At 34.7% G+C, this 27,189-nt stretch overlaps 1 protein-coding gene across 11 annotated transcripts in view; it reads left to right on the top strand.

Annotated features, from left to right (window-relative positions):
• Positions 1 to 26,327, top strand: part of Rab3-GEF (Rab3 GDP-GTP exchange factor) — a 138,197-nt gene extending 111,870 nt beyond the window's left edge. For 9 of the 11 annotated variants that reach the window (XM_071596586.1, XM_071596590.1, XM_071596587.1 and 6 more), the window contains 11 exons: positions 41 to 173; positions 267 to 361; positions 727 to 888; positions 3,101 to 3,230; positions 3,834 to 3,963; positions 4,694 to 4,910; positions 8,220 to 8,492; positions 14,747 to 14,929; positions 18,034 to 18,106; positions 18,201 to 18,247; positions 24,503 to 26,327. In XM_071596586.1, coding sequence (XP_071452687.1) covers positions 41 to 173; positions 267 to 361; positions 727 to 888; positions 3,101 to 3,230; positions 3,834 to 3,963; positions 4,694 to 4,910; positions 8,220 to 8,492; positions 14,747 to 14,929; positions 18,034 to 18,106; positions 18,201 to 18,247; positions 24,503 to 25,036 — 1,977 coding nt within the window. In that variant the 3' untranslated portion in view covers positions 25,037 to 26,327. Of the gene's footprint in view, positions 1 to 40; positions 174 to 266; positions 362 to 726; positions 889 to 3,100; positions 3,231 to 3,833; positions 3,964 to 4,693; positions 4,911 to 8,219; positions 8,493 to 14,746; positions 14,930 to 18,033; positions 18,107 to 18,200; positions 18,248 to 20,610; positions 20,766 to 24,502 lie in introns of all 11 variants that reach the window. The other 2 variants (XM_071596591.1, XM_071596592.1) reach the window with 1 other exon arrangement.
• Positions 26,328 to 27,189: the final 862 nt, after the last annotated feature.

The following is a 27,189-nucleotide window of genomic DNA, read 5'->3' as shown; positions in this document are numbered from 1 at the left end:
AGAATTTCCATTAACTCATGTTAGCTTTCTTTTCTCCAAGGCCTCAAGCCCATTCGGCAGCAAGGAGAATTTAAAGTCACCTCAAAGTCCTCGAGGCTCTCCTCTTCCCCAAGCTCATATGGAATTTTACCAGGAATCTGTATCAAGGAAATCATCACAGGGAGGAATTCAAAGTAATGACCATTTCCCAAATTTACTATCTATTTTTTTGTTGCTGCTGTAGTTTTTTAGACCTATGTAACAAAAATTGTGTTCTTACATTTCAGCTGAAGAAGATCCAAGTGCTGCAGATATGTTAAGAGACCTTCTCAATCAGAAGAGGCAAATGTTTCTATCAAAACTCACATCAATTGAATCGGAGGTATGAAGCAGCTTTTTCCACATTTGTACATGTGTGTATGTGTATTCATGGTCCTGCATATTTATGGATTTGTGGAGCATGCGTAGCTATCAAAAATATATCTTTATTCACTTGAAACTTTGCAGTATTATGTGGGAACGTTTCTAGTACATTTGTTGCAAGTGGTTATATGTCTTTATATATATATTTCTGAAGAAGACACTTTACAGTGAATATTTTGATTGAAAAATTTAAATGTACATGATTGCACAGCTGTGTATTGGAAAAGTTTTACTTAACTTTGCCAGCTATTTTCTATTTTTTTGTTCAGCCTTGCAAAACAATAAAAGCCTGTCATTCATTTACAATTTTGGGCTGTTTTTAAGGGAGGGGTTTCAGACAACACATTGCAGGGCTCAGAGGGTGTACCCTCAGGCAATGCTTCTGACACGGGAAGCATCATCACAAACCCTGCATTTCAGCGACACAGGGTTGGTCAGCTGTCCTTTCGAAGTACTGTTTCCGACAGTGAGATCGAGCACGGGAATGTGAGTCATTAAATTGTCTTATAACTCCATTCAGTGACAGAGTTGATAGAGAATTTTGTCTAATTGACCAGCCATTCATCCAAAAATAGTTTTGGCAGAGAAGCAAGCATCATTTAAGCAAGTTTGGTTGTTTTTGTTAAATCTTTTATGGAATTGTGCCAGAATTTTAATGCATCTGAAATTCTCTATCACCTGAGTCATTGGCTGCCCTACTAAGATAACCCAAAGTAATCAATTCTCGCACCCACGATGAGTTAAACAATTGTCCAACAAAGTTTCTTTCTCATAGCTACTTTAAAGCAGTAATGTAAAAGTAAAAAAATAATATTGAGTATAATGTTGTGAAACAACTTATTTGTGATTAAAATGGATAAAATTTTGAAGGCTGGCAGTTTTATTAAAAATTGTAGATATTTAAAATCATCGGTAAGGATGTGCATCCCATGGTAAAGATTATGTGTGTGAGTCAATATCTTAAATTAAATCTAGAGTATTACTATTTATGTTGAATAGAATACATTATTCTACTTGAAAAATAGCTTAATTATTAAGTCTGCATTTTGAACAAATCATCTTAAATATATTTATGTTATACGTACATGTATCAAATTATGTGTCAAAATAGCATTTTGCATTAAAAGAATCATAAGTGTAAAATAAACATTTTCATTGTGTTCTTTAATGCTGTGTGTTTATTTTCATGTTGCATGTACAACTGTTTCCTGAAATGTTTGTTCTTAACATGCATGTTTTGGTGGTAAGTCCTATTAAATTATTTGATTCTTATTAGATAAATTAGCTTGTTAACACACTCAATGCAGAATGCATGCTGGGTAATCCTTTTCACACGATGCCAACACTTTTATTTGACTGCTGTGTAGTCATTATTATAAGTATGTGAAGCTGCTTACTTCATTTATTTTAAGGCAGCCATTTAAAGGAAAATTTTGCACAAATTGCCCTTAGTGTGTTACACAATGAGGCTAGTTTAATTTTATTTATCCACAGTAATATGTTTTTCAATTTATTTCATGCCTTGTTATGTTCTTCTTTGTGGCATTGATTTGATTGACCTATTGATTTTGATGCTGATGATGGATGACTATTGAAACTAACTTGAAGTAATTTTTCTTTAAAAAATTCTAAGAAACTGCAGGAGATGCCGCATAAGTAACTTTAACAGAGTCATCTGCTAAATGGGCATTACAATGCAACAATTTCAGTGTGTGAAAATCATTCACCTTGGCTGGGATTAGAACTTGGATCCCTAGATGTCCGGCCGAATGCTATAGCCAGTTTAACTATTGAGGCGTCCTCTCTTACACTCCGAGATGTCCAAAATATCAGAGTGTAAGAGAATGCCTTGGTAGCTTAACTGGCTAGCACACATAGCTGGACATCAAGGGGTCCAGGTTCGAAACCCGGTCAAGGAGAATGGTTTTACACTCCGAAATTGTTGAATTTTAACTTTTGTTTATTTGTAAAAGTGGTAACATGATGTAATAATTCTTAAATAACAAATTTAATGATAGATGCAATTTCCAATTTTTCTACACAAGCCCTCAAATAAGTCCAAGTAGGAATTTTGCTGCACCTATAGAAATGATTTCCATAATGTTTTATCATTGATCATGTTATTGTAAACCCGGTGCAACTCACTACCCCATTTCAATTCATGTGCATTCAACGCAGTAAAATTTCAAAATTAGTATAAAATTAGATGCAATGTAATTACATGATTGGTAGAATGCGATAATCAGTACCCTAATTTAACATGCAGAAGCTAAATGAGATAATCACTTGCGACTAAAGTCAGTTAACCTGTACTTTCCATAAAACTTAACCACAAGATAAATATCCATTTCATATGCGTGAAAATATCCTATGTTGTATGCATAAAACATACTATGTCAAGATATATTTTCTCCAGACCTGTTATTTTTCATCATAACGATATATATGAAAGAGTTATGATGAAAACTTTTAATGACAATTTATTTGCTGTACATCTGTACTCAAATCCATCCATCACTGCAACTTTCTGTTTTACCGAAAATGTTACTTCCGAAAAATGAGCTTTATTTCAGTGGCTTTTTATGTTGCTTGTACATTCTTTTGTAGCCTTTTTATAGTCATTATGAGTATGTTTTTGGGTTAATGCTTTGTTAATATTCTGGATTTGTTCTTTCTCTTGTGGTAGTTTCCACGACAGACAAAACGGACACCGAGTGTTTGGTCGAGTAAATCATCATTAAGCACTGGATTTCGCTACCATGGCGGGAACATGATCAATACTTCTACAACACCTAGTCCAGACACAGGGCGCACATATTTATTTGAAGGTAAGTTTGAAAATTTCATCGGGAATTCTTTGGTGTAGCACACCGACCACACACACATTTTGGATGAAGAATGGCATCTTTAAGTTTTATGTAATTTCCAACCAGCAAACGTTCCAATTTTTTACTGCAGATACAAACATGGGTCTTATTTTAAAAAATTTGCTAGCCATTAGGGGTTACAACAAATGTATTCATTTAGTATTGGTCAAATAGTCCATTTAAAATTACAAAAAACTATTTTATGTTCATATTAAAAGAGTTTGTAATTTTCCACAGACTTTATTTCACATTACAACGCGTTTCACGGTTTTGTGGCATCATCAGACATTCCAAGTTAGTGAAACATGTTGTACTGGGAAATAAAGTCTGTGGAAAATTACTAACTCTTTTAATATGGACATCAAACAATTCTAGGAAGTGATGTCTGAAAGTGTTAAGACCATTTTATACTCATCTGAGAAAATTGGCAAAAATATGCTTCAATATATTTGTTTTAAATATCATGAGATTAGGAGACTAGTTAAAGCAAAATTGTGAGTGATACTAAAAATTAATTGGTACAACTTTATGGCATTCATTAATTAATCGCATTAATTTTCAAAGGTTTGATTGGCAAAGAAAGATCTACCCTCTGGGATCAAATGCAGTTCTGGGAGGATGCATTCTTGGATGCAGTGTCACAAGAGAGGGACATGGTTGGAATGGACCAAGGGCCTGGTGAAATGATGGAAAGGTAATACATTCATTAAATGTAAATATTAGTCTATATTACCATTCACTTCCAAATCCACTATTATTAAATGTAAAATATGTAAATTATGTGGTGACAAAAAATTATAATCATAAGTAGGATTGTCACTGTTTTTATATTGCTTTTCTGGAATCAGAATCATAAGGAATAATTGAACTTGAAAATTAATGCAGTTCTTAAACATATATTATCAATTATTAAGTGGTTAATTTTTATATCACCATAAAATTGTGTGTAAGACAAGTAAAAAAGGATGAATGAAAGTCATTAAATGGCATTAAAATTATAATCTTAATGGTATTTTCATAGTTAACTTTTAAGTTGTAAATGTGAACTAAATGTCTACTTCTGAAATTGTATCAATTCATATCAGTTGATATATATATATATATATATATATATATATATATATATATATATATATATATATATATATATATATATATATATATATATATATATATCAACTACAACTATATACAACCCGCATATTTGCAATATCTAATTAAGATTAAAGATTGGAATTAGAATAACAACCATAACAAGTGGTGCATAAGCATATCTATGTGTAGTTTTTTGCAAATGGAACGGAGTGAAGTATCACATTGGTTGGCACTAAAGAGAGGACTTTATCAAAACTTGATGAATGCCACAAAAATTATGTTATGTGATAACATACATAGATCATTGTCTGCCATTGTTTCTATTCCAGGTATAATTCTCTCAGTGAAACTGAACGGAAACGTTTAGAGCATGAAGAGGATCGTTTATTATCGACTATGCTTTATAACCTAGTTGCCATCTTAGTCATGATGAATGTTTCCAAGCAAGAAATAAAAAAGAAAGTGAGGCGTCTCCTAGGGAAAAGTCATATCGGTCTAGTGTATAGTCAGGAAGTAAATGAGCTGCTTGATCAGATAAACAATTTGGTAAGTTAACCTTATATTGTGTTCTAGTATATAGATAGTCATATCTAGTGCATCAGTTAGGTAGCGAAAGCATTTGCAAGTATTGTTGGTTAATGCAGATCACCCATTAAAAATAAGTAAAACTATTCATTAATGTTTTTTACTGCTTTTCCTAATAATTTAAACACACACATATATATATATATATACATATATATATATATATATATATATATATATATATATATATATATATATATATATATATATATATATAATAAATATATATATATATATGTGTGTATATATATATATATATGTATATATATATATATATTTTATATATGTATTTATATATATATATATATATATATTATATATGTATTTATATATATATATATATATATATATATATATATATATATATATATATATATATATATAGGGTGAGAACAGTAGTACCTGTGCATTACCGCTAACAAAGATAAAATAAAGCAAGTGCCATTACTCTGAAGTTAAGCTCTCTTTTATTCAAGTAGCAACTTAATTAATTAGTTATCTTAATAATGGAAATAGATTAAATAAATGAGATAATATAATTGAGACTGCATTACCATTGTATTCTTTGATGGTACTTATAAATTACTACCGGCATTACTTTTTCGGAAATATGGTGATATATTCCATCCAAATAAGTTTATTTCATATTTTCACGGGATCCTCTAACACTTTGGGGCTCCAATGCATCATACAAAGTCATTAAGAGTCATTGACGATTAATGGTACACAAGATTCAGATGGGGAAAATGGTTCATGAGATTGCATGTGTCAAAACTCTGGACAATCCAGATTTCACGCAATCCAGGCAATCTCCAGCTCTACATAGGCTAGATAGGCAGGGTTTACTGTATTAGCAAAATATTAAAGTCAATCACTCAAGTGACATAATTACACATTTTAAGAGGCTGTTATAATTTCATATTTATAAATATATAATTTTGTAATGAGATATTTGCCAAATAAGACTTATGGACACCTCAACATATTTTTATAAAAATTAAACCACTATGTTAATAAGAACACCATTTATTCATATGTTTTGAATATTAAAAGATTCATTGCTGAAGTCATACCAATTTTGTGCAGTCTGTATTTGTTCAATGTTTCATTTTGAATGACTGCTTATGTCTGAACATTATTTAGACGTGTCCATAGATCAAAATATGCTTCATATTTTTAATGTAACTACTTGCTTCATGGAAGAAATGTATTTTTACTGCCATGGAGCTTTAGTCATGCAGTAGCATGCCTACTCTGTATTCCAAGGGAATTGTAGTGAACAAATTTCAAATCAGTTCCAGGCCAGAGAAGTTGTAATTTTTCCCTTAGATTCATTCATTATTTCATGCAATGCAACATTTATTTCAAGTCAACTATAAAATGACAACTTAATTAATAAAATTTCACTCAATTACATGCTTTTCAGGAACCAAACCTGAAAATGGTAAAATTAAGTCTTATCTGACAAAACAAAGTAAAATATTAAAATATATACTACCTTGATCAAAAATTTCCCGGAATTTATTCAGAAAATTAAAAATACAAGTTTATTCATCTAAATCTATATTGTCCCCTTCAAAGTAATCCCCATCGACTGCAACACACTTATGCCAGCGCTTGATCCAATCCTCGAAACATTTTTTATATTCGGTTTTCGGTATGTCCATCAGTGCTTCCTGCGATTTTTCCATTACTTCCTCTCGGCTGCTAAAACGCGTTCCCCGTAATGGTTTTTTTAACTCGATTGAACAGAAAGAAGTCACAGGGAGCCTAATCAGGTGAATTCGGTGGCTGTTGGATGGTATTTGTTGCATTTTTCGTCAAAAAATTACGAATAATGATAGCACTGTGCGACGGTGCGTTATCATGGTGCAAAATCCACGAGTTTTCTGCCCACATTTCTGGTCTCTTTCGGCGAATTGCTTCACGCAAACGTCTCATAACGCCCAAATAATACTCTTTGTTTACTGTCTGGCCTTCTGGCAAAAATTCATGATGCACTACACCGTTGTAATCCATGAAAACCGTCAGCATTGCCTTCTTTTTTGACTGAAAACGACGTGGTTTTTTTGGTCTCGGCTCATTTGGTGAACGCCATTCACTTGCCTGATGTCTGGATTGCGTGTCGTACTCATAAACCCACGTCTCGTCTCCAGTAATGATCCTTTTGATGAATGTGGGATCGGATTCAGCCTCGCAAATCATGTCTTTTGCGACGTCAACACGGTCTCTTTTTTGCATGAAATTGAGGTCTTTTGGAACCAACTTTGCTGCTACACGACGGAAACCCAAATCATTAACCACAATGTCTTGGGCGGATCCATAGGCAATGTTCAAGTCCTCCGCTATTTCTCTGATGGTTAATTTGCGGTTATTGACCAACATTTCTTTTACTTTATCAATTTTTTCACCGACTTTCGATGTCGATGGTCTGCCACTGCGTTCATCATCTTCGATTGACTCACGACCACTTCTGAACCGCTCGTGCCAATGGTAAACGACCGTTTTTTTTAGAGAATCGTTGCCGAAACACTTTTCCAACATTTCCAACGTCCGTGCGCCACTAAATCCGTTTTTTACGCAAAAATTTAATACAAGTTCGTTGTTGCAAATTTAAATCCATTTCTGCAATTGTAAAAAATCGCCAACACACACAGAGATAGATGTACTCTTGGCTACGTAACTTTTGCAAATGTCAAGTTATGACACTAAGATTTAAAGGGAATATCAACAACAGATGTACCAATTTAACAAAAAAAACAGAACTCAAATCGGAACGATGGGAGCGCCACACGGTGGTTATTCCGGGAACTTTTTGATCAAGGTAGTATATGAAATTTTAACCATTGTAAGATAACAAGATGAAATAAATAATAACAAAGAAATTGTATAAATATTTCTGTTTTATTTAGCACATAATTGCATTTCTTTTGATGAGCTAACCAAAATAACATAAAAAAGAATAATTTTAAGGAAATTCTAGTATCAATTTAAGTAATGTTATGTAATTTCATAACTCTTAGGAGTGTAAATATATGCTTACATCATTGACAAAAATCATGGATACTATTAGATTTTTCTTACAGTAATTGATTGTGACCAGAATGCAGCCTCTGTCTTATAGCTTGTAAAATGAAGGGGAAATAGTATTTATTGTTATGTGCTATACTTTCAAAAGTTCATGCAGTCACTAATTACATGTTTCTTCTGCAAGTTTGCCAAATTATAAGGCTATCCATGGTAATCAATACTTTTATTCAAATCTTTCAGAATGGGAATGACATTGACCTAAAGCCTCTAGGCTCAAGGCAAGTACACCGTCAAAGTTTCACAGTTCATTGTGGCACTGATTCTTCTGGAGCATTGCTATTCATGGAAGTGAGAGAAGATGGTTTGGTGTTACGCTCTGTAACCGGTACAATTGTTGAGCGTTGGTGGTTCGAGCGACTAGTTAACATGACATATGGCCCAAAAAATAAAGTCTTGTGCTTATGGAGAAGAAGCGGTGGTCAAACACAGCTTCATAAATACTACACCAAAAAGGTGAGCTTAATTTTGACATAGTTTTAGCTGTACATATTCCTAGATGGGTTTTTGTGTGGTGCCTTGCTTTTGTAATGACTCACTCATAAAGACATAATTTCACTCAAAGGAAAATAATGGCATAGAAATAAATTTTCAATATTTTTCATATTTCTTCCTCATTTTATGAAATTCGATAAATAGTTCTTTTACACTGTATGAGGCCTGAAGAGCACTCCAAAAGTCAGTACAAAACTTAGATGCATTGACATATATGTTGTTTGAAATAATGAGCCACCTTATCTGTAATATGGTCTCCCTGGTGAATACCGACTTAGTTTTTAACCAAATATTTTATGATTAATTCAGAATATAATTGCTGTAATGGAGGAATCACTAATGATGTCCCATGGCATAATTTACAGTGGAAGTGGTAAAGGAGTGCTGAAGGAATAAAATGTTATGAGGGAATATAAAGCGCAGAATTTTTTTAAATGTTGGCAGTCCAAGGATTGGTTGGGAGTCCAAGGATAGACAATTACCAGAGTCAATCCAGCCCTCAGTCCCTTCTTTCCCGCGTGGTTTTGATTTAAATATTTTCAGTAGACATTCTTTGTGGTTATCTTTTGCGACCTGTGCCTAACTTGAAGTAAATGCCTTTAATAAGTTATGTTTTGCCTATCTGAGAACATCTCAGGATGCAACACATCAGTACTGGTTCATATAAATTCTTAAATATCACTGAATTTGAAAGACTCCTGGGGAGAATGGGCTGCCCATCTTCAAACTCCAAGAATATCTGCTCAAGAAATAGTGACATTGGGAGGTAAAGGGCTAAATTCTAGGGTTAATAGGGTGGTCAATTGTCTTTTTCACTCACACACCCTTTTTGCTGCAGTTCTTCATAATATGTTGGACTGAAAAGAGTTTTTGCGTTCATGCCAGGGGCTTTTAACCAAACTATATTGAAAATGATGACTGATTCTACAATATATTTCCAAAATATATGCAAAATGATTCCCTGATTTAGGCTCATCGATTAAAGCTGTCTTGTGTAGACCATTATGAGCAGAAACATATTAAGTTAAAGGTTATAAACTTTCATGCAGAGTGGTTATTAAGTTATATAAATTCTATTGATTATTCAAACAGTTTTTATGGGGTAAAATAATCACAATAACTGGAACACCTACAAACCATTCAATATTTTTCTATTCATGTGCAGTTAGCACTTCAATTATGTTTTATCTAGTATAATGTTCATGCAAGTAAATGATGTCATTAACAGCTTTTCTGGTAACTTCCAATTTTTTTATTCAATTAAAATACAATCTAACAACACCTTACACATATGTATTTTTGTAGTTAACCTCTTTGTAATTCATGAACTCAGTCTACTCCTGTTGAATTATCTAATTCGGCCAAAGTGTTGAGTCTTTAAAAATTGTTTTTCCTCTTTAGAAACACCATGAATTTTGATTATTCAATCAATGTGACACCATGATAACTTTTAATTTTAATTTATTTAGAAATACTGGGCATGATGGCCCAGGCCACCAAAATATCAATGAGAAAGTATGCTTGAGAATGAATCATGGACAAACCAGTGAGGTTTTATTGGAATATGATGAATTTAATTCAGTGTTTCATTTGCAAAGCTAACAGTACCAATACTGCCTGTATGTGGTTGCATTAACAAAAGCAGTCAATAATGAACTACAATAAGTAATAGTAGTAGTTTTAGCGGAGGCGACCAACAGCTAAGGTCATTTACACCATTAGTGATGGATCAGAAAGGAGGAACAGTAAAGAGAAACCTGACATCAGCATTAACCTAATCTTAACAAAAGGTGCCAAGGGGTCTGCTGTTTCACGTCCCATCCAATGGATGGCATGCTCGCTCAAAGTACTCTCCACAAGGCACCTTAAGTAGGGAAACCACTGAAAATATCTGTCATCTCCAGGATTTGAACCTGGATCCTCTAAGTAGGAAGCCTGTATGTTAGCCATTGTGCCATCCCAATCCCCACTTGGATTTTTTAGCTCGAGAGGGTTATGGTAGAGTTGATTATGGGCTGGGATTACTGGGATATCATGTGGGACTGTAAGGTGAACCCTGAAATTCTTTTAAATTTAGATCTACAGGATAGGTCCAAATATGAAACAGGGGTTTTAGCAGCAAAGATTTAAAATACTAAGGGATCAGGATGCAACTAAAAAATGTCATCTCCAGGATTTGAACCTGGGTGTTCTTATTGAGAAGTCTGTATGCAAGGCATTGCACCATGATCCTCTGTGATTTACAATAAGCCTTTGATTTCATGATTCAACCCATTATGTGTGATTAACACCATTTTTTCTTATTACCATATATTCCCTTTGATAACGTGCACGTTATCCATACAAAAATGTTCAGATGATTGAAAAAATGACCATGTGCATTATGTAATGAAAATTGAAAAAGCCCAAACATAGACGTACTTTTACACACACACACATGTGATAGAAACGTATTTTTACACGCATATATATATATATATATATATATATATATATATATATATATATATATGCTTTCATAGACGTAACACGGAAGTGCCGAATAGTACAATACACAGTAACACAATATATAGAAACACAAAAAAAGAGAACACTCACACGTATTTTCTTGATATTTCGATGGAAACAATCCGTCTTCCTCTGAAGATATAGAAGTAATGACTGCTGGAATTGTTGAGGTGAGGGGGGCGAGAGAAAGGGAAGGGGGCCATGGGAAGGGGAGAACGGGAGGCGAAGGAGGGGTGAGAGGAATGGTTGGGGAGAGGAAAGGGAGAGGGAAGGGGTGGAAGTAACAATTTTAGGCCCCTCCCATCAATGAACGACATTGAGGCCCGGATGCTGATAGGCCATACAGATGTAAATGAATGCCATTTCAAGAGTTTTTAATTCTATAGGGTTATCGGATGTGGGATGGGACGCTAGGACTGAATTTCTTTCGGCATGCATTGCGTTGGGTATCATTCCCAATGGCTTATGCATTAAGTTCCCTATATCAGGCCTACCTTCCGTCCTGCACCCCAGTCTACATGCACTCAAGTTTCAACAGTCCTTTCTTTTTTGCACGTTCATCCGAGATCAATACAATGGCCTCATTCACAAATATCACAATTCCACACATTCCCTCATCAACATTCTTTCTCTCACTTCCCCACATCTCCTCCCAAATGTAAACCGAATCCTTAAATCGGCTCTCCGCTCCCTTGAGTTCCGACGCAGAAAAGCCTTAAATAAATTGTCCAATCTTTGCACTTCTTACTTCTGCCAAGGCCTTGCCTTACCTCCAACTTGTCAAACCTAGCCCTCCTCCCCCACCCCTTTACCCAAAGAAACCGGATTTAGCGACTATTTTCCACCTACCCCACCTTCCCTACTAACACCAGGAATTCCACCGAGCCGTTGCCACCAACAAAACCCTTCTCAATCCGTCCCTTCCCCGCCGGCCGACCAAGCAATAGATACTGCCGAACACGTGCTGAACCTTTCTAGCACAACGCTGAATGAGCACCAAACCTCTCTTTTGGGAAAAGGCCTCTCTTTTTCCCCCACCCTCAAGGTTAATCACGTGACCATCCTCGCAGACGTCATCAATTTTGCCAGAAATCTTAGATGGCGACATTTCTGGGCGATGCAACCCGCCACTCAATCCCCCGCACACACACACACACACACACACACACACACACACAGCGCTCTCACCAAGTTCCGGCCGCCTTCCCACCTTGAGCCTCCACCGCTCCCTCCAAATCACCCGGTCGAAATCTTTATCAATCTTCTCCTGTCCAAAACATCTAGTCCTTCTTTCCTTAAATCTCTAAACCCGAAAACTAATCTCTCCCCGGCCGAATTAGCTGAGTTAAAAAAACTCACACGCAACCCCAACCTAGTCATCACTTCTGCCGACAAGGGTTCGACAGTTGTAATCCTAAACACTGCAGACTACCTTCAAGAATGCAACAGATTACTCTCCGACACTTCCTCCTATCAACATATTCCTGCTGACCCTAACCCCGCATTCCAAAAAGAAATAATCGCTTTCCTCCGAGACAATGGCCCTAAGGAGAATCTTTCCCCCAGGGACATCTCCCTCCTTTCCCCTTCCCAACCTCACACCCCTCACTTCTACATCCTTCCTAAGATCCACAAACCCAACAACCCAGGCCGCCCTATAGTCTCCTCGCGTAGCTCTCCGACCGAAAGAATTTCCGCCTTCGTGGACCAATATCTCCAACCTTTAGTTCACTCCCTACCCTCCTTTATCAAAGATACCTACCACTTCCTCAGATTGCTCCACTCAACTTCACTCCCTCCAGACACCCAAATTATTATGGCTTCAATCGATGTCACCTCCTTATACACATCCATTCCTCACCAAGAAGGCCTTTCTTCCCTACGTTACTTCCTCTCCAAACGCCCTACCCCTCAAATCCCCAGTACCAATTTTCTCATTGATCTTTCCAATTTCATTCTCACCCGCAACTCCTTTTCTTTCAATAATAACCATTACCTCCAAATAAAGGGCTGTGCCATGGGTAGCAGATTCAGCCCTTCATATGCAAACCTCCACCTCGGTGTCCTGGAAGAGAATTTCCTTTCCAACTATCCTCTGCAACCTCTCCTGTGGCTCCGATACATTGACGACATCTTTCTACTATGGCCACACAGCATAGATTCCCTCAATTCCTTCATCTCCCAACTCAATGATTCCTCATCTTTGTCTTTCACCTCGACCATTTCATCCTCTCAGATTACCTTCCTCGATGTTAATATTTCCCTCAGTAACAACAAATTCCTTACCTCTGTTCACACCAAACCTACTAATAAGCAGCAATACCTTCATTACAGCAGTTGTCACCCCTCCCATACCAAGCGCTCCCTCCCTTACTCTCTTTCTATCCGCGGTCACCGCATTTGCAACCATCCCGAATCCCTTAACAAATACCTTAACATCCTTCACCACTCCCTCCTCCAACGAGGATACCCTGATTCTCTCCTCCATAAAAAAATACTTAAACATTCCTACACCCCCAAGCCTGCCTCAACCACAGACTCCCTGCCTCTCTCAATCTGTACTACCTATTTCCCAGGCATTCAGTCTCTCAAATTCATCCTCAAAGACCTATTCCCCATCCTCAAAAATCACAACACTTCCTCCAACCTTCTCCCCAATTGCCCCTCTGTCACCTTCAAACGTCCCGCCAACCTAGCAGATATCCTCAAATTCACCAGGCCACTCTCAAAATCCCCTCACACCCCCAGAGCCATACCCACTCCATGTCATCGAGCAAGATGCAAAACCTGCCCTATTTTCACCACTCCACCCCACTCCATCCCACCATTTAACTCTCTCCTGCCCTTCCCCTATTCCTCTTGCACTTCCAAGAATGTTGTTTATCTTCTTACCTGTAAACTCTGCCCGTCCTTTTACATAGGCCAATGTTCCACACCACTTAACATTAGGATTAATAACCACCGCGCCTCGTGCAATCCCTCCTCCCCGTCCGCGGGTCTCCCCATCCCTAAACATGCTTCCCATCATAATACCCCTTTCAACCAGTGTTACAATGTTTCCGTCCTAGCGTCCCTTCCCACATCCGATAACCCTATAGAATTAAAAACTCTTGAAATGGCATTCATTTACATCTGTATGGCCTATCAGCATCCGGGCCTCATTGTCGTTCATTGATGGGAGGGGCCTAAAATTGTTACTTCCACCCCTTCCCTCTCCCCAACCATTCCTTTCACCCCTCCTTCGCCTCCCGTTCTCCCCTTCCCATGGCCCCCTTCCCTTTCTCTCGCACCCCTCACCTCAACAATTCCAGCAGTCATTACTTCTATATCTTCAGAGGAAGACGGATTGTTTCCGTCGAAATATCAAGAAAATACGTGTGAGTGTTCCCTTTTTTTGTGTTTCTATATATTGTGTTACTGTGTATTGTACTATATATATATATATATATATATATATATATATATATATATATATATATATATATATATATATATATATATATATATATACATATGTACATGCAGATGCATGGCATCTATACATGTTCAAGATAACTATGAAGCCCTGGGCGCACGGTATCTACACGAATTCATGATAACTACAAAGTTCTGGGTGGGCGTTATACATAAGGTGTGCGTCATCGATGGGAAAATACAGTAATTTTTTACATGAGGCATAACATGCATGTTACTCTCTCATTTTACAGTGCAAAGATCTGTACTACTGCATTAAAGATGCCATGGAAAGGGCAGTAGCGAGGGGAAGTGGTGCTTTGGCTGCTGGTGTGGAGCTTGGTGGTGAGTTCCCTGTGCAGGACATGAGGACTGGGGAAGGTGGTTTGCTGCAGGTCTGCATGGAAGGAGTTGGCCTCTTGTTTGCTAATAGCAAGGTAGGAGAGCACTAAAGACTGGTACCAATGCTATCAGTGCAGCATCACAGCTTATCATGCAGTGATTGGTCTTCATTAAATCATAAGTACCATTCATTATTTTTATGAATAGTAAATGATTGTTGCTTCAGTTCATGTAGCTTCCTTGCATTAAAATTCAAAGCAAATTTTCTTTGACAGAATGTGTCATCAATTCAAATCAGTTAAAGATGTTACATTAACTGTGAAAAAACTGTCTAAATCTGGAGTCAGTTAGCTGCTTTCAATGAAAACAAAAGAAAAATCTCAAATTAATATTCTTGGACTTGTCATGGTAAGACTATGTTTTGCTTGTAGATTCTTGAGGAAGGGTGCCACACCCTATGCATTTTATTGGATTAATTACATTCATCTTAAATTTGGTAGGTATATTCATATTGCCAATTTTATTCACTCAAAGCAGTAATTGTTAGACTGAGTGAAAGCTTTAATAAGGTATGTTGCTTATGAAATAACAGATATTGATGACATTGTTAAAATTGTATTTTAAATATGGATGTGCATCAGTGCTAAGGGAATCTGTTGCATCTTATTTTAATGCTTTGCGATTTTGCCAATACATATTCAACTTTTACCAACAGAAAGTGAATCAAATTTTGACCATTTTGTATATTTCACATTCTGATGCTTCTACAAAATTCCATTCTTCTTTAAATATATTATATATCTATTTATTAGTATGCTAATGCATTGCTATTTGTCTTTAAAATGTTTTTTTATCTAACATTAGTGGTTAGCATATTCATATTACCTGGAAACTTTCAATCAGCATAGTAATGGGATGCTTTTATGACTTGTGTATGGCAACTTTGACTCATTCATTTTTTCTGCATTAATTTTTCAAAATTTTCTATGGTGTTTGCTATGCTCTGGTGGATTTTAAAAATCTTTCTTTGAGGGATTAGTTACCAAAAGTTATCATCAATCACATTTTTAACTGTAAAAAAATAATGGAGCTCATAATATTAGTTGTAACATGGATTGTAAGGGAAGTGCAATGACAGATAATCATCATTGGATGCTGAAGAATTATGTCTACTGGCCTGACAAGACTAAAATGTAATGGTACATAGTTTGTTTTCATCTGTTTACTGTATGCACTACCAACAAGCTTCTCTTTTTCTGACTACTACACTGTGTGATGACATGCTGGATGTGTGTGTGTGTAATGCAAGGACCTCTCAAAACTTTCCTGCTGCTCGCTACATTTTGGTACATCCAAAAACCCACTTTTTGTTTATTTCTTATTAAAAAAGAAATATCTGCAGAAAAGTCAACAAAAAAGAGTTGAAAACATGTTGCCATGCAATTTGGGGGCAACAGAAGATATGAAAAAAATAATGGATCTCCCATACATGAGAAAAACCGGTAGTTCAGCAGTTTTACTAACCTAATAATTTTATTAATCAACCAAATTCTCCATCTTTTATTTATTTCTTTAACTTTTCAATGTACTAACTTTCTCTGCATGGATATCTTGATTGATATCTGTTTTTTCTTCAGCTGGTTGTAATCTCTCAAGGCTGATTCTTTCAATCCTTATTGTCTTTTTACATCCTCCTTGTTCTATTTCTTATCGGTTTATTTTTTTGTAGAGTTGTTCTCTCTTTTTTGTCTTTTGGTGGAACAAGCTTAGGAACTTTTGAGATGGTCCTTGACAATACTTTGAAGACGGATCCCTAATGCGGTGGGTAATATAATATATTTTTTCCCTTCTTCTCCTCCATGCATCCAAATAAAAGGACTTTGAGGTATATTACAAACATCATCATTACACTGCTTCCTGCTAAGTAGTTATCAGTATTTAGAGTTGGTGGTATATAACTATCTATATATTTCTATATATATATAACACGTTTTTTATTTAGAAGTAATAATGTGTCAAACTATTATCTAATAAGTTCACTTTAAAGAACTGCCAAAAAGACTTACTGAACAGCATGGCACTTTTGTGGTCCTGGATATGCTCTTATAGTTTTTAATAACCCCAGGTGATTGACCATCTCTAAAGTTACCTATGCTGTATTAAAGTCCTGCTTTTTTGAATGTTTGTTAGGTCCCAGCAAAGCTTACGTACATGCTTGTGTGGCAATCAATTACACATTGTTACTCGACTGAATGTGCATCTGCCACCTCTCTCAATCACGCAGCAAATTCAGCCTCACCATTCTGTGCAAACTTCTATTAAATAATATTGCATGTTAATGTAAGCCTAATGCACGCATGCATTGCTACATTAAATAAGTAGGTGGATATTTTCTGTGTGCATGCTTGATTAGCAATAAATAGAGCCTGTTGTTTACAGAGGAAGGAATTGCTCTCCAGGAATAGTTGGCTAAGTAATGTATATAATCATTTGTTTAAAAAATTTTCATTTACAATGTCCTCAAGTTATTCAATAACAATGAGTAATGCTTGCAATTGAACTCCTTAATTTACCTGGTAGCTTTCTCTAGGCTAAAAGTTGTGAAATGCCGTGTATTATAATTTAAAAAAAGTTAATATGAGTTGAGAAGTATAACTGTACATTCATTGATTTGATTCATCATCCAATTCTTTTGAGCTCTTGATATTTTAGTGATTTCTGGGATTCAGTATTTCTGGGAGTAAATTATTATTCAATGCCTTCCACTGTAAGAAGCAATGAAGAACTTCCCTTGCATGACATTGTTCATAGGCAATAAGTATGCATGTGGCATTGTTGCTCCGAGTAAAAGTGCTTTATGCCTTGGTATAATCAAATAATTGTGTTAAACGTTGATTGGAAATTATTTCAAGCATACTTTAATGTAATTTTTGGTGAAAATTTGATAAATTCCAATTATGTGGTGCCATTTGCATTATGGCAAGAACATTAATCATCTTTGACATCTTGATTGTGTCCAATTCACAAAACTGACTGGGTTGACCCACTTGATTCCTTTTAAGTATGTAGTAGAAGGATGTCATGTGAAAAAAATCAGAGGTGATATCAATACATAAATTCAAACTCTCGGGGAAGGTATAGTCCTGGTTAGTTTCAGAAAGCAGTCACAATACTCATACTTGATCATTTAACTTTTCAGTTCTTTGTGAGGTTGGATCACATCCGAAAATGTTTCACTCAGAAAGGAGGAATATTTGTATTGGAAGAATACAGTGAGTATTTGTTTGTTGATTTTGATAATAGATATAAGCCAATTTATGAAAGTGTACCGCAATAACCTCACTACTAAATAATTTCTTTTTACAGATCCCAAGACCAGACAAGTGATTCAGAGAAAATATAAGTCTTCAATGGTAAATACGGAATGATTTATCTCATTCTTAGTTGACTTTGGTATCTAACTCAGATGAGTGGAATTCTTGATTAGATGTGAACTTGGCATGCTGTGAACATTTAGACTAAATGAGAGACTTTTTGCAAACTTTGAAGTACACATATATGTTGGTAAATCATGTTAATATTGCGTGCATTGCATGAATAATAGAGAACATTGTTTTTCAGTAGACCACGGTTCTTTTTATACACATCACTATATGTTACAAATTTTCCAGGAGTCATCTACTCAGCAAATATTTTGAATATTTAGTGCCAAGTCTATCCAGCAATCGGTCATGGCTTGATCCTCAGGGGTACCCAGTTGATTATACACCTAATGCTATAAGCAGTTCTTCAATTAGCTGGATTTGTAATGACTATAATGCAATCAGCATTTCTTCAATTAAAAAATAACTTTTAATTTCTATAATATGATGTGGGTACTGGTTGATAAATTTTTCATATCTTTAATAAAAATGATTCAATAATGGCTAGGTTTCCACATTTTAATAATGCTGTTTTTATGCAAAGGAAAGTAAAGAGATGAAATGTAGCTATTTTATATATTTTTAAGATAAAAAATACATTTAAGATATTATATATGTGAAAAATTTTTGGGGAGAGATTCTTAAAGTTGAATTTTTCTGCTTTGATAAACTTAAATGCATATTAAATGAATTTTGGATTCCAACAAACTTCATATCTGGATTTAGAGGTGTAGTTTTCCTAAGTTATGTAATTTCAGACCATTATACACTTATGCTATTATCAATTATAATATGCTTAATGGTTTTTATGTAGGCTGAGTCATTGATGGCAACCCATGCTGTCATTTTTGGTTTGATAGCTTTCTCTAAGATTTAACATGTAGCTTGATTTGCTGTTTTGTTACACACTGGGTATGCAGCATTCCACACACAATGCTGCACACCATAGGTGGCACCCTCCATCAATACTGGTTTGGTGTTTTTTAATGCAAACCTTAGCCGTACTGTTCATTCCACATAACAAGTTTTCCAGATCTTTCTAATTATGAACACCATGTGGCTGATTGAGTCCACAAGAAATCTTATTTAGTGCTATGTAGGTATCAGAAAACAACTCCATTCACAAGTGCAATGAAGCACAATCCACATGAGAACATGCCACAATAAAAAATGAAAAATAACACCACTAATTGGTAAAGTGGGTCCCATCCATTGAGACATGCAACTGAATTGCCTAGTTTATAAAATGGGAACCATGCTCTGCTATCATATTGAGGTTTCATGAATCAATATGCCAATTAGCATACCAGAAACAGACTTTGGTATGCATATGTACTTGGAGGCAATGATAGCAGCGCTACTACAGGTGGGAAAAATCTGTTATTCGAAACAAAAGGCTGATATCGTAAATTAGAACATTTTAGCAGCAGTCAAACATTCTATATTCAGTATTCATTGACTAAAATGATGATTTGAATCTGTTATAAGGATTATGATCATAACCGTGATTTCTTATTTTTCAAAATTAAATTTTTACTATCATTTAAGTGACCAATGGTTGAGTAGTAGCAAACAATAAAAGAAAAGGCAAAAGGCTTCATGTTTTCTCTGCTTCAGATTCTATTCAATTTGAACATGCAATTAACTACAGGTATGACTCTATAGATGGTGGAACCTCTATACTACCCAGTAGAATTAAAGGATGGAATTGTAAATAAGCCAGGCCTTTTGGATTGATAATGGTTAGTGTATATTCTTAAGAAATTCATCTTTTATTACATTTCATTTCATGCAATGAATGAAATATTGTTTAGGAATATCTTAATTGTTCACATGGGTGAAAAAAGTATTGAATCAATTATTTTTTTATCTTGACTCATATTCCAAACATCTATCATATTCGTGTATTTATATTTTCAAGTGTAGTTAGAATCTCCTTCTATGTATCTTACATATTTTTTGTTGTCTTAGAAATTCTTAAATCTAATTGAAAGACATTACTTGCTTAAAACTCTCTCTCAGCATTTTCTACTAATGTAAGTGTACATGTCTTTTGTTTCTATAATGGTTCCTATCATAATGTACTCGTTGAAATTGGAGTCATGAACTCATGTTGCAGAGCATATCTGTTAAATTGCAAAAAGTATCTGTTTGAGTTACATTGACCTGAGAATTCTTCCAGGGGCTCATTTTAAACATTTGTGTTTTTTAGTGTATGAGCTTTGTAATCTTAGACTCTGAATGTGAGTAAGTGAAAGTTAATTTTTATTTCCTTTGTAGATGCTTAATTGTGTCCAAGCTCTTTTCACCCCTCTGCAAATCTGGATGTCTCTTCCCCTTCTCATGTGTTATAGGCCAACGAAATCAGTCTTTCCATGCATCGTGTTATCTCTCTGGTGCTTGCCAAGCAACTGGAAAGCCCACAACGTCACCCACAGGGCATATCTCCATGCACCTCCCCAAATGATGTGATTCCATTTGCATGAAGTGGGCACACTTTGTGAATGTTGTAAGCTTTATTTGTTTTGTTTATTATTTACCATTATATACTACCTAGGTCTTAATTTTTTTTCACTGCAAAGACAAATAAGTGTGCAGTAGACTGTTGAATATCTGGGATGATAGGTTAAAATTTAATCCACTTTAAATATAATTTGTAGAGCCAAATCTCCAGCAGAAAGCGCTCTTAATGAATTCATAAATAGCTAAAATATGGGTTGCTATCTATTTATTTAGCAACTCTTGTAGTTGTCTTATATTTATTTTGCTGAAGGAAATTAATGAATTCGTATTTTTTAAATCAAAAAGCTAACTCTGAAATACGTTCAGTTGGCTTTTTTTTATTGTTTCTAGACATCAAATTTTTTTTCTATTCCTATTCCAAATTGCTTTCATGATTTCAAAGATAAAGACATTTATTGTGAGATATCTTTTAATCTACATCCTGGTTAGCCCATTCCTTGCGTGTCAAACCTCTACTGTATTTGTACAGAATGTGTGTTCAAATTGGACACCCATTTAATTTTCAGAATATGTATTTGTCCTGTGGGCATTTATAATGCTGTATTATGGCATACTTGACCTTAATTCTCACTTTGTGTTTATTGCTTGGTGGCTTTGAATGATTAGACTTCTTTTAAAAAAATACGTTTTGTTTTATTTGTCATTCAGTGTTAAATAAGTGATTAAATTCACATGTTTTGAAGTAATGGATTTTAAAATATTATTAACTTAGCCAAGATTAGGAGTTTTCATCACTACTCTATAGTGTTGTTATTCAATTAAGTATTTTCTCAGATAAAATTCTATTGAATTGGCCACTGTAATCAATTTGAAACCTAGTAATCAACTTTTTTGATTGTCCATTCTCTGTGTTTTCATAATAACAGGAAGATATTTACGCATAAGTTTTTGACAGCCTTCGAAGTTTATCCTTATTGCTGTAGCATGCACTCCTAAATCAACTCATGTGATCATATGATATATTTTTCAAATAAAAACTGCACATATTATTTGTTTAATCAATGACATGATTGCAGCATTTTAAAAGATGTGCCACACATTTCTGTTCTCTAGAATAAGGCACAGGCTAGGCTTGTGTTTATTAATATATAAATCAACCTGGTTAATAAGGCAAAATCAGCCTTTTGGCTTACATGATTTATTTTCTGTATAAATTATACTGCTTCTCTCATGAAACCAAAATCATGAGCAAAACTAATTATGCAAAAATGCTCTACTAAAAATGATAATATTTCATAAAAATATAGCTAAGAAATTGGCTTGTGTAAAATAAGAATTTTTCACAGTAATTCAGCATGAGTTGCCTGAATATTACCGTTTCGAATTTCCTACCAACCTTCCAATGCGACCCTGTATTTCTTTAGATAGCCTCTAGCTAGTTTATTTTCATGCTCTGATAAAAAGTACCAAAGTTTTTCATGATGACTCTTTTAGCATTTCAATCAATATTTATTTATGATTCTAATAAAACTGCATGACTAGATGATTTTTTAGGGTATTAGTCTTATTTTCTACATACTTTTGATAGGGCAATCAAAATTCTTGAAAAAACAAGTGGAAAATATTGGTAAATTAGTTTATTTTCCTTCTTTTGTTTCTTTTCTATCAAAACAATATTTGAATGCACAATTTGTATTCTTTATGTAAATACATTATTGTTAATATATATAATGTTATAATATGTGTGGCTATATTCAAGTGTTATTTCTGTGTCCATTATAATTTTTAATTCCAAGCCTGAAAAGCAAAAAACAGCAGTATTGGAGGATAATTGGGCGATGATTTTGATTTTGCAAGGAGAGGAAGTAATAGGTGAGGTGGGTTGGTGGGAGGAAAAGACTAAGTATGTTGGCCATGATGGCTGCAGAAGGCATGCAGAGTTGAATCTTTACTTATTTTAGAGCAGATTTTCATGGTTTTAGGTTGTTACGTAAGGCTTAAAATTGAGCAATTTTTGCCTGTGACAATGGAAAACTAACTTTAATATGTAGATTACTTTTAATAATAATTTTGAATGTATAATAAGACTATTAGAAAAGAAAATATAATTCTTTGACATGCTTGAAAAAAGTCAATTATGTTTTAATTTTATCGGAAACTGAAAGAGAAATGAAGTCATTTTATTGTTGATATGTAAATAACCTGTTGGAAATATTCTTTCCATGAGTTTATTTTGATAAAAAGCAGTTAGCCAATGATGATACGTACCTCTCAAGTGTTTGTTTGAAAATAATCCAACCTTTCACTTCACTAGTATTACTTTATATCACCCTAGTAGGTCCCTGCATAATTGCACAGTTCCAATATAATAAAAAAGTATAGTGCTTCATACCAAAATATATAAACATGTACAAAGGTCATAATAATAGGGCTAATATTAGTGCGCTGTTGTAACTTTGTGCATGATGATACAATTTTTTACAGAAGTGAAATGTTCTGTTTAGCAATTTTTGAAGTATTTGCGTATGTAGACTCAAGACTGACATTCATAGCCACTACTCAAAGTAAATTCCTGAGAACTTCAAATTCAGAGTATGTATAGAATTATGATTAGTATAAATATGTGGAGAAAAACCTTTTCAGCTGTAAGTAGGTGGTGTTATATGTGCAGAAAACCTCTGTAGCGCATATGTGAATATTATTGCATTGATCTGGCTGAGAATATAGTAGGTAATGATTTTAATGCTTAAATTTTCGTTTTGATATGGAAATGTAATCTAATTCCTGAACCTCTATACTTATTTATTTCTTTGGAATTGATTATCCATAAATTAATGCATATGTTGTTTAATGGAATTTTAAGACAGTTTGCATGAATAAGTAGTATTAAGCTGGTGTTGGAAAGCCCACTTCAAACTTTTTATTAAACTAATCATGGATAAATATAAATATGCAACCACATGAATAAAATCAACCTTGTTCATTGACATGGCAAACCCTTCCTACAAGGCTAAATGTGTATTTCAATAATTTTTTTTCATATACCCATTTCTTATGTCAAATATCTCCTGGCGATACTCAAAAGATATATATGTTATGTCTGCTCATCTTAATCAGGAGTAGCAGTTACAAAACCAAATTAGCTGAGATGGATATTAATGAAAGAGGTTAATGTAAATAATTTCATCCCGAGGTTTTGCAAAAGACTGATGCCTAAACGAGTAAAATGGCAACTTCTACCTCATGAATGTTATTGAATTAATATTGTTAGTACATGTTTGCAGGGAAATATGGTAGGAAACATTATTCATTTGCTTAATTCTATTATTAGGTTTCTTGCCTGCAAGTTATAGTGAGACACTAAGAAAAGATATATAATAAAGATGGATGAAATTGGGAATGTCTCAAGAGTGTACTGTGATGGAACATCAGTTTGAAGAGGATAAATTACTCAAAAATATTTTTTTTACATTTTAGAGTTGCTCAAAAAATTGGCTAGATTTACATATAGTGGCTATTTTTCAACAAATGCAGCTTATAGGATTAGGATCCATGTAGAATTCTATATTGATTTTTATCTTTTTCTTTTTCACTACTTCACCCTTATATTTTACCATCCTTGGTCTTCACCACCAACTTTAGTGGAATTTGTTGGATCCCCCTTCCAGGGCAAATATTTCTTTTAAATAAAAATAATTTTACAGAGGGATGCTTTGTTGAGTTCCCTTGAAAACAGTGAGATGTTGCCACTCTGCGATCTATATTGGAATCTTTTCTATGCAGGCTGACCAGATCTGCTACGCAGTGTTGTGTGTATTCTCCTATGTGGCTGCAGGACAAGAGCAAAGACGCCTACAAGGTCATGATGTTCCACAAAGTGTGACATTTCCTCATCCTGCTCAGCAAATACAGCAACAGCAGATACAACATCAGCAACAACAGCAGCAACAACAACAGCAACAACAACAGCAACAGCAGCAACAACAACAGCAACAACAACAACATCAGCAACAACAACAACATCAGCAACAACAGCATCAGCAACAACAGCCACAACAACAGCAGCAGCAGCAAGCCCAGAGACAAATGGCACAAGGTCAACAGCGATCCCTTCCACAACAACAACAGCAGCGTCCTCCACCGCATCAGATTCAACAACAGCAGCTGCCCCATCAGCGCACCCAGCCACAGCATTACCCTGCACCTCCCCAAGTCCCAACGCGGACCGGTGTGCCACAGAGGTCACAACAGCTACCGCACGGAACACAAGCTCATGCACAACAGCACAAACCGTTCTACTCTGGCCATCAGAAATAGTGGGGGTCAGTCCATCTTTGACCGGTTGGGCAGTGGTGGAGAGCAAATGCTAGTTTACTGAAAATATTGGTTTTTATAGCAGATGGGTGAGTGATTGGAACCTTGAATTCACTCTTGATTTATTACTACAGTAGTGGAAATATTCACTTTTGGTAAGTGCTGCAAATGTTTTGAGAAAGTGGTGTAAAACCACTGCAAAAACTTTTTCTTTTTGGTGTGATTTTTTCAACATGTCCATTTGTTATTGTGTTTGTTTGCCCAGTTTCAAAAATCAATGCCTAAGATGTTTTGTGATAAGAATTCAATACAAAATCAATCGAGTTATTTAAAATTGCATCGTTAATGTTCATGCTTGTTCAATTATGACTAAGCATCATTCAAAGACTTAATACTTTTGCCTCTCACCGGTCAAACCCTCCTTATTCTTTGTCTCTATTTTTAAAGTAATATTGCACGAGTAACGTTTGGATGTGGCCCATTAGATTATATTTTATTACACCACAATAGCCATTTAAATCTATTTTAAACTTCATTAATGCTAACTAAGAACTTAAACGTGGCTCAATCTTCTCCTTGTTGGTTGTTATTATTTTTCATTGCGTACCAATTATTGGAGTTGTGCTGACTCTAAATGTATAGCATTTTCAAATAACAGACGTATGCAGAGGAATAATTTTGGTGATTTGAAGGGTGTTATAGCATGTTGTCAGTAATATGCTGGTTCATTTTGTTGAATAAATGATGGACAATATACTAAGATTAGAAATATATGCCATCTATTGATGAGCCCTAATAGGGAAGTATGCATGAGGACAGGTGATTGACAATACCCAAGGTAGACCAGGACACAGTAACAAGGACTCAAATTCACTGTAAAAATGTCATTACATATTAGCATCCTTAAAATTATTTTACTTTGCCTGAGTAATTGTATATATATGTAAAAAAATACATTATTCACAGCACAGGCTGTTAACTGTTGGATGGTTTTATTACATTGGAAATAAATTCACTTATATAAGTGAATTTAACCCATGACTAGGATTGAGAGTCGACATTGTACATAACATAAATGTAATATAATTGTTGATATATTACCAAGGTTGTGCCTCCACAAGTATTAAGTACAGATTTGACAATTTTTGTTATTGTATAAAGCTGAAGTTTTTGGTGTATTCAAGCCATGTAGTGGATATGGTCATAGCAATATCAATCAGCCACCACCTGTGGTTCTCATAAAATGAAAATAATAATAATAATGTAAAATAAACGAGAAACATGAAACACATGATTAGGATCTGATATAATTTATTTGACAAAATCCAGCCCATCCAATGTTTTACCTTCCTATCAGACCAATATGGCCCATTTTATTTTTTTAAATCCTTTTGCAAGGAAAAAATATTCCTCTCTTTATCCATATGTAGTATGCAATTTTAGCAAGCTGGGAAATATTTGACTGATGCAATACAACCATTACTGCCAATTCACCCAAAACCCTGGACATTACTCATTGGGATAATTTATATTAGTTACTGAATGTATTGGCATATGCATGCAGCAACTCTTCTAAATTAAAATTTCAAAGATTTCATTATAATACATGACGAATAAATTTGGATTTAGATTAGTCTTAAAGAACTGCATGGTTTTGCGATTCTGAAAATTTATGGTTTTTGTTTTGGCTTTTTCTTGAAGAATTGACTTATATTAATATTTTTTTAATAGTATAACCCATTTTATATAACATATAGTATAACCCAATGTTAATATTGTTCTCTGCCATATGAAATATGATTTACCACTAATATTCTTTTTTTATATTTTTCACTAAGTTTCCTGTGGAGCAAATATCTTATTTTTGTTGGCCATTGATAAACAGTTAATGTTGCACCTGTTATGGCAACATGTCAAAAAGGCTCTTTCTATGGTGAGTGTTTAAGTTTGTAGATTTTGATTATTATGTAACCAATCATGCAAGTATATGATTCAAACTAATAACTTCAAACATGATAATTAAGAAACTGAAGTGGTTTATGCTGGGGATACTGTCCAAGCTCCGGCTAATTTACTTTTGGAAAAATTAAATACAAAAAGTCAAATTCATCCCATTTTGATACATTAGAAAATTTACAAATTGTCTTAACACCTCT

This window comes from Hetaerina americana, unplaced genomic scaffold, assembly GCF_022747635.1.
Source record: "Hetaerina americana unplaced genomic scaffold, ioHetAmer1.1.p SCAF_8, whole genome shotgun sequence".
Classification (NCBI taxonomy): Eukaryota; Metazoa; Arthropoda; class Insecta; order Odonata; family Calopterygidae; genus Hetaerina; species Hetaerina americana.
The sequence above is the reverse complement of the archived record's forward strand: the minus strand, read 5'-3'. Positions and strand labels throughout refer to the sequence as shown.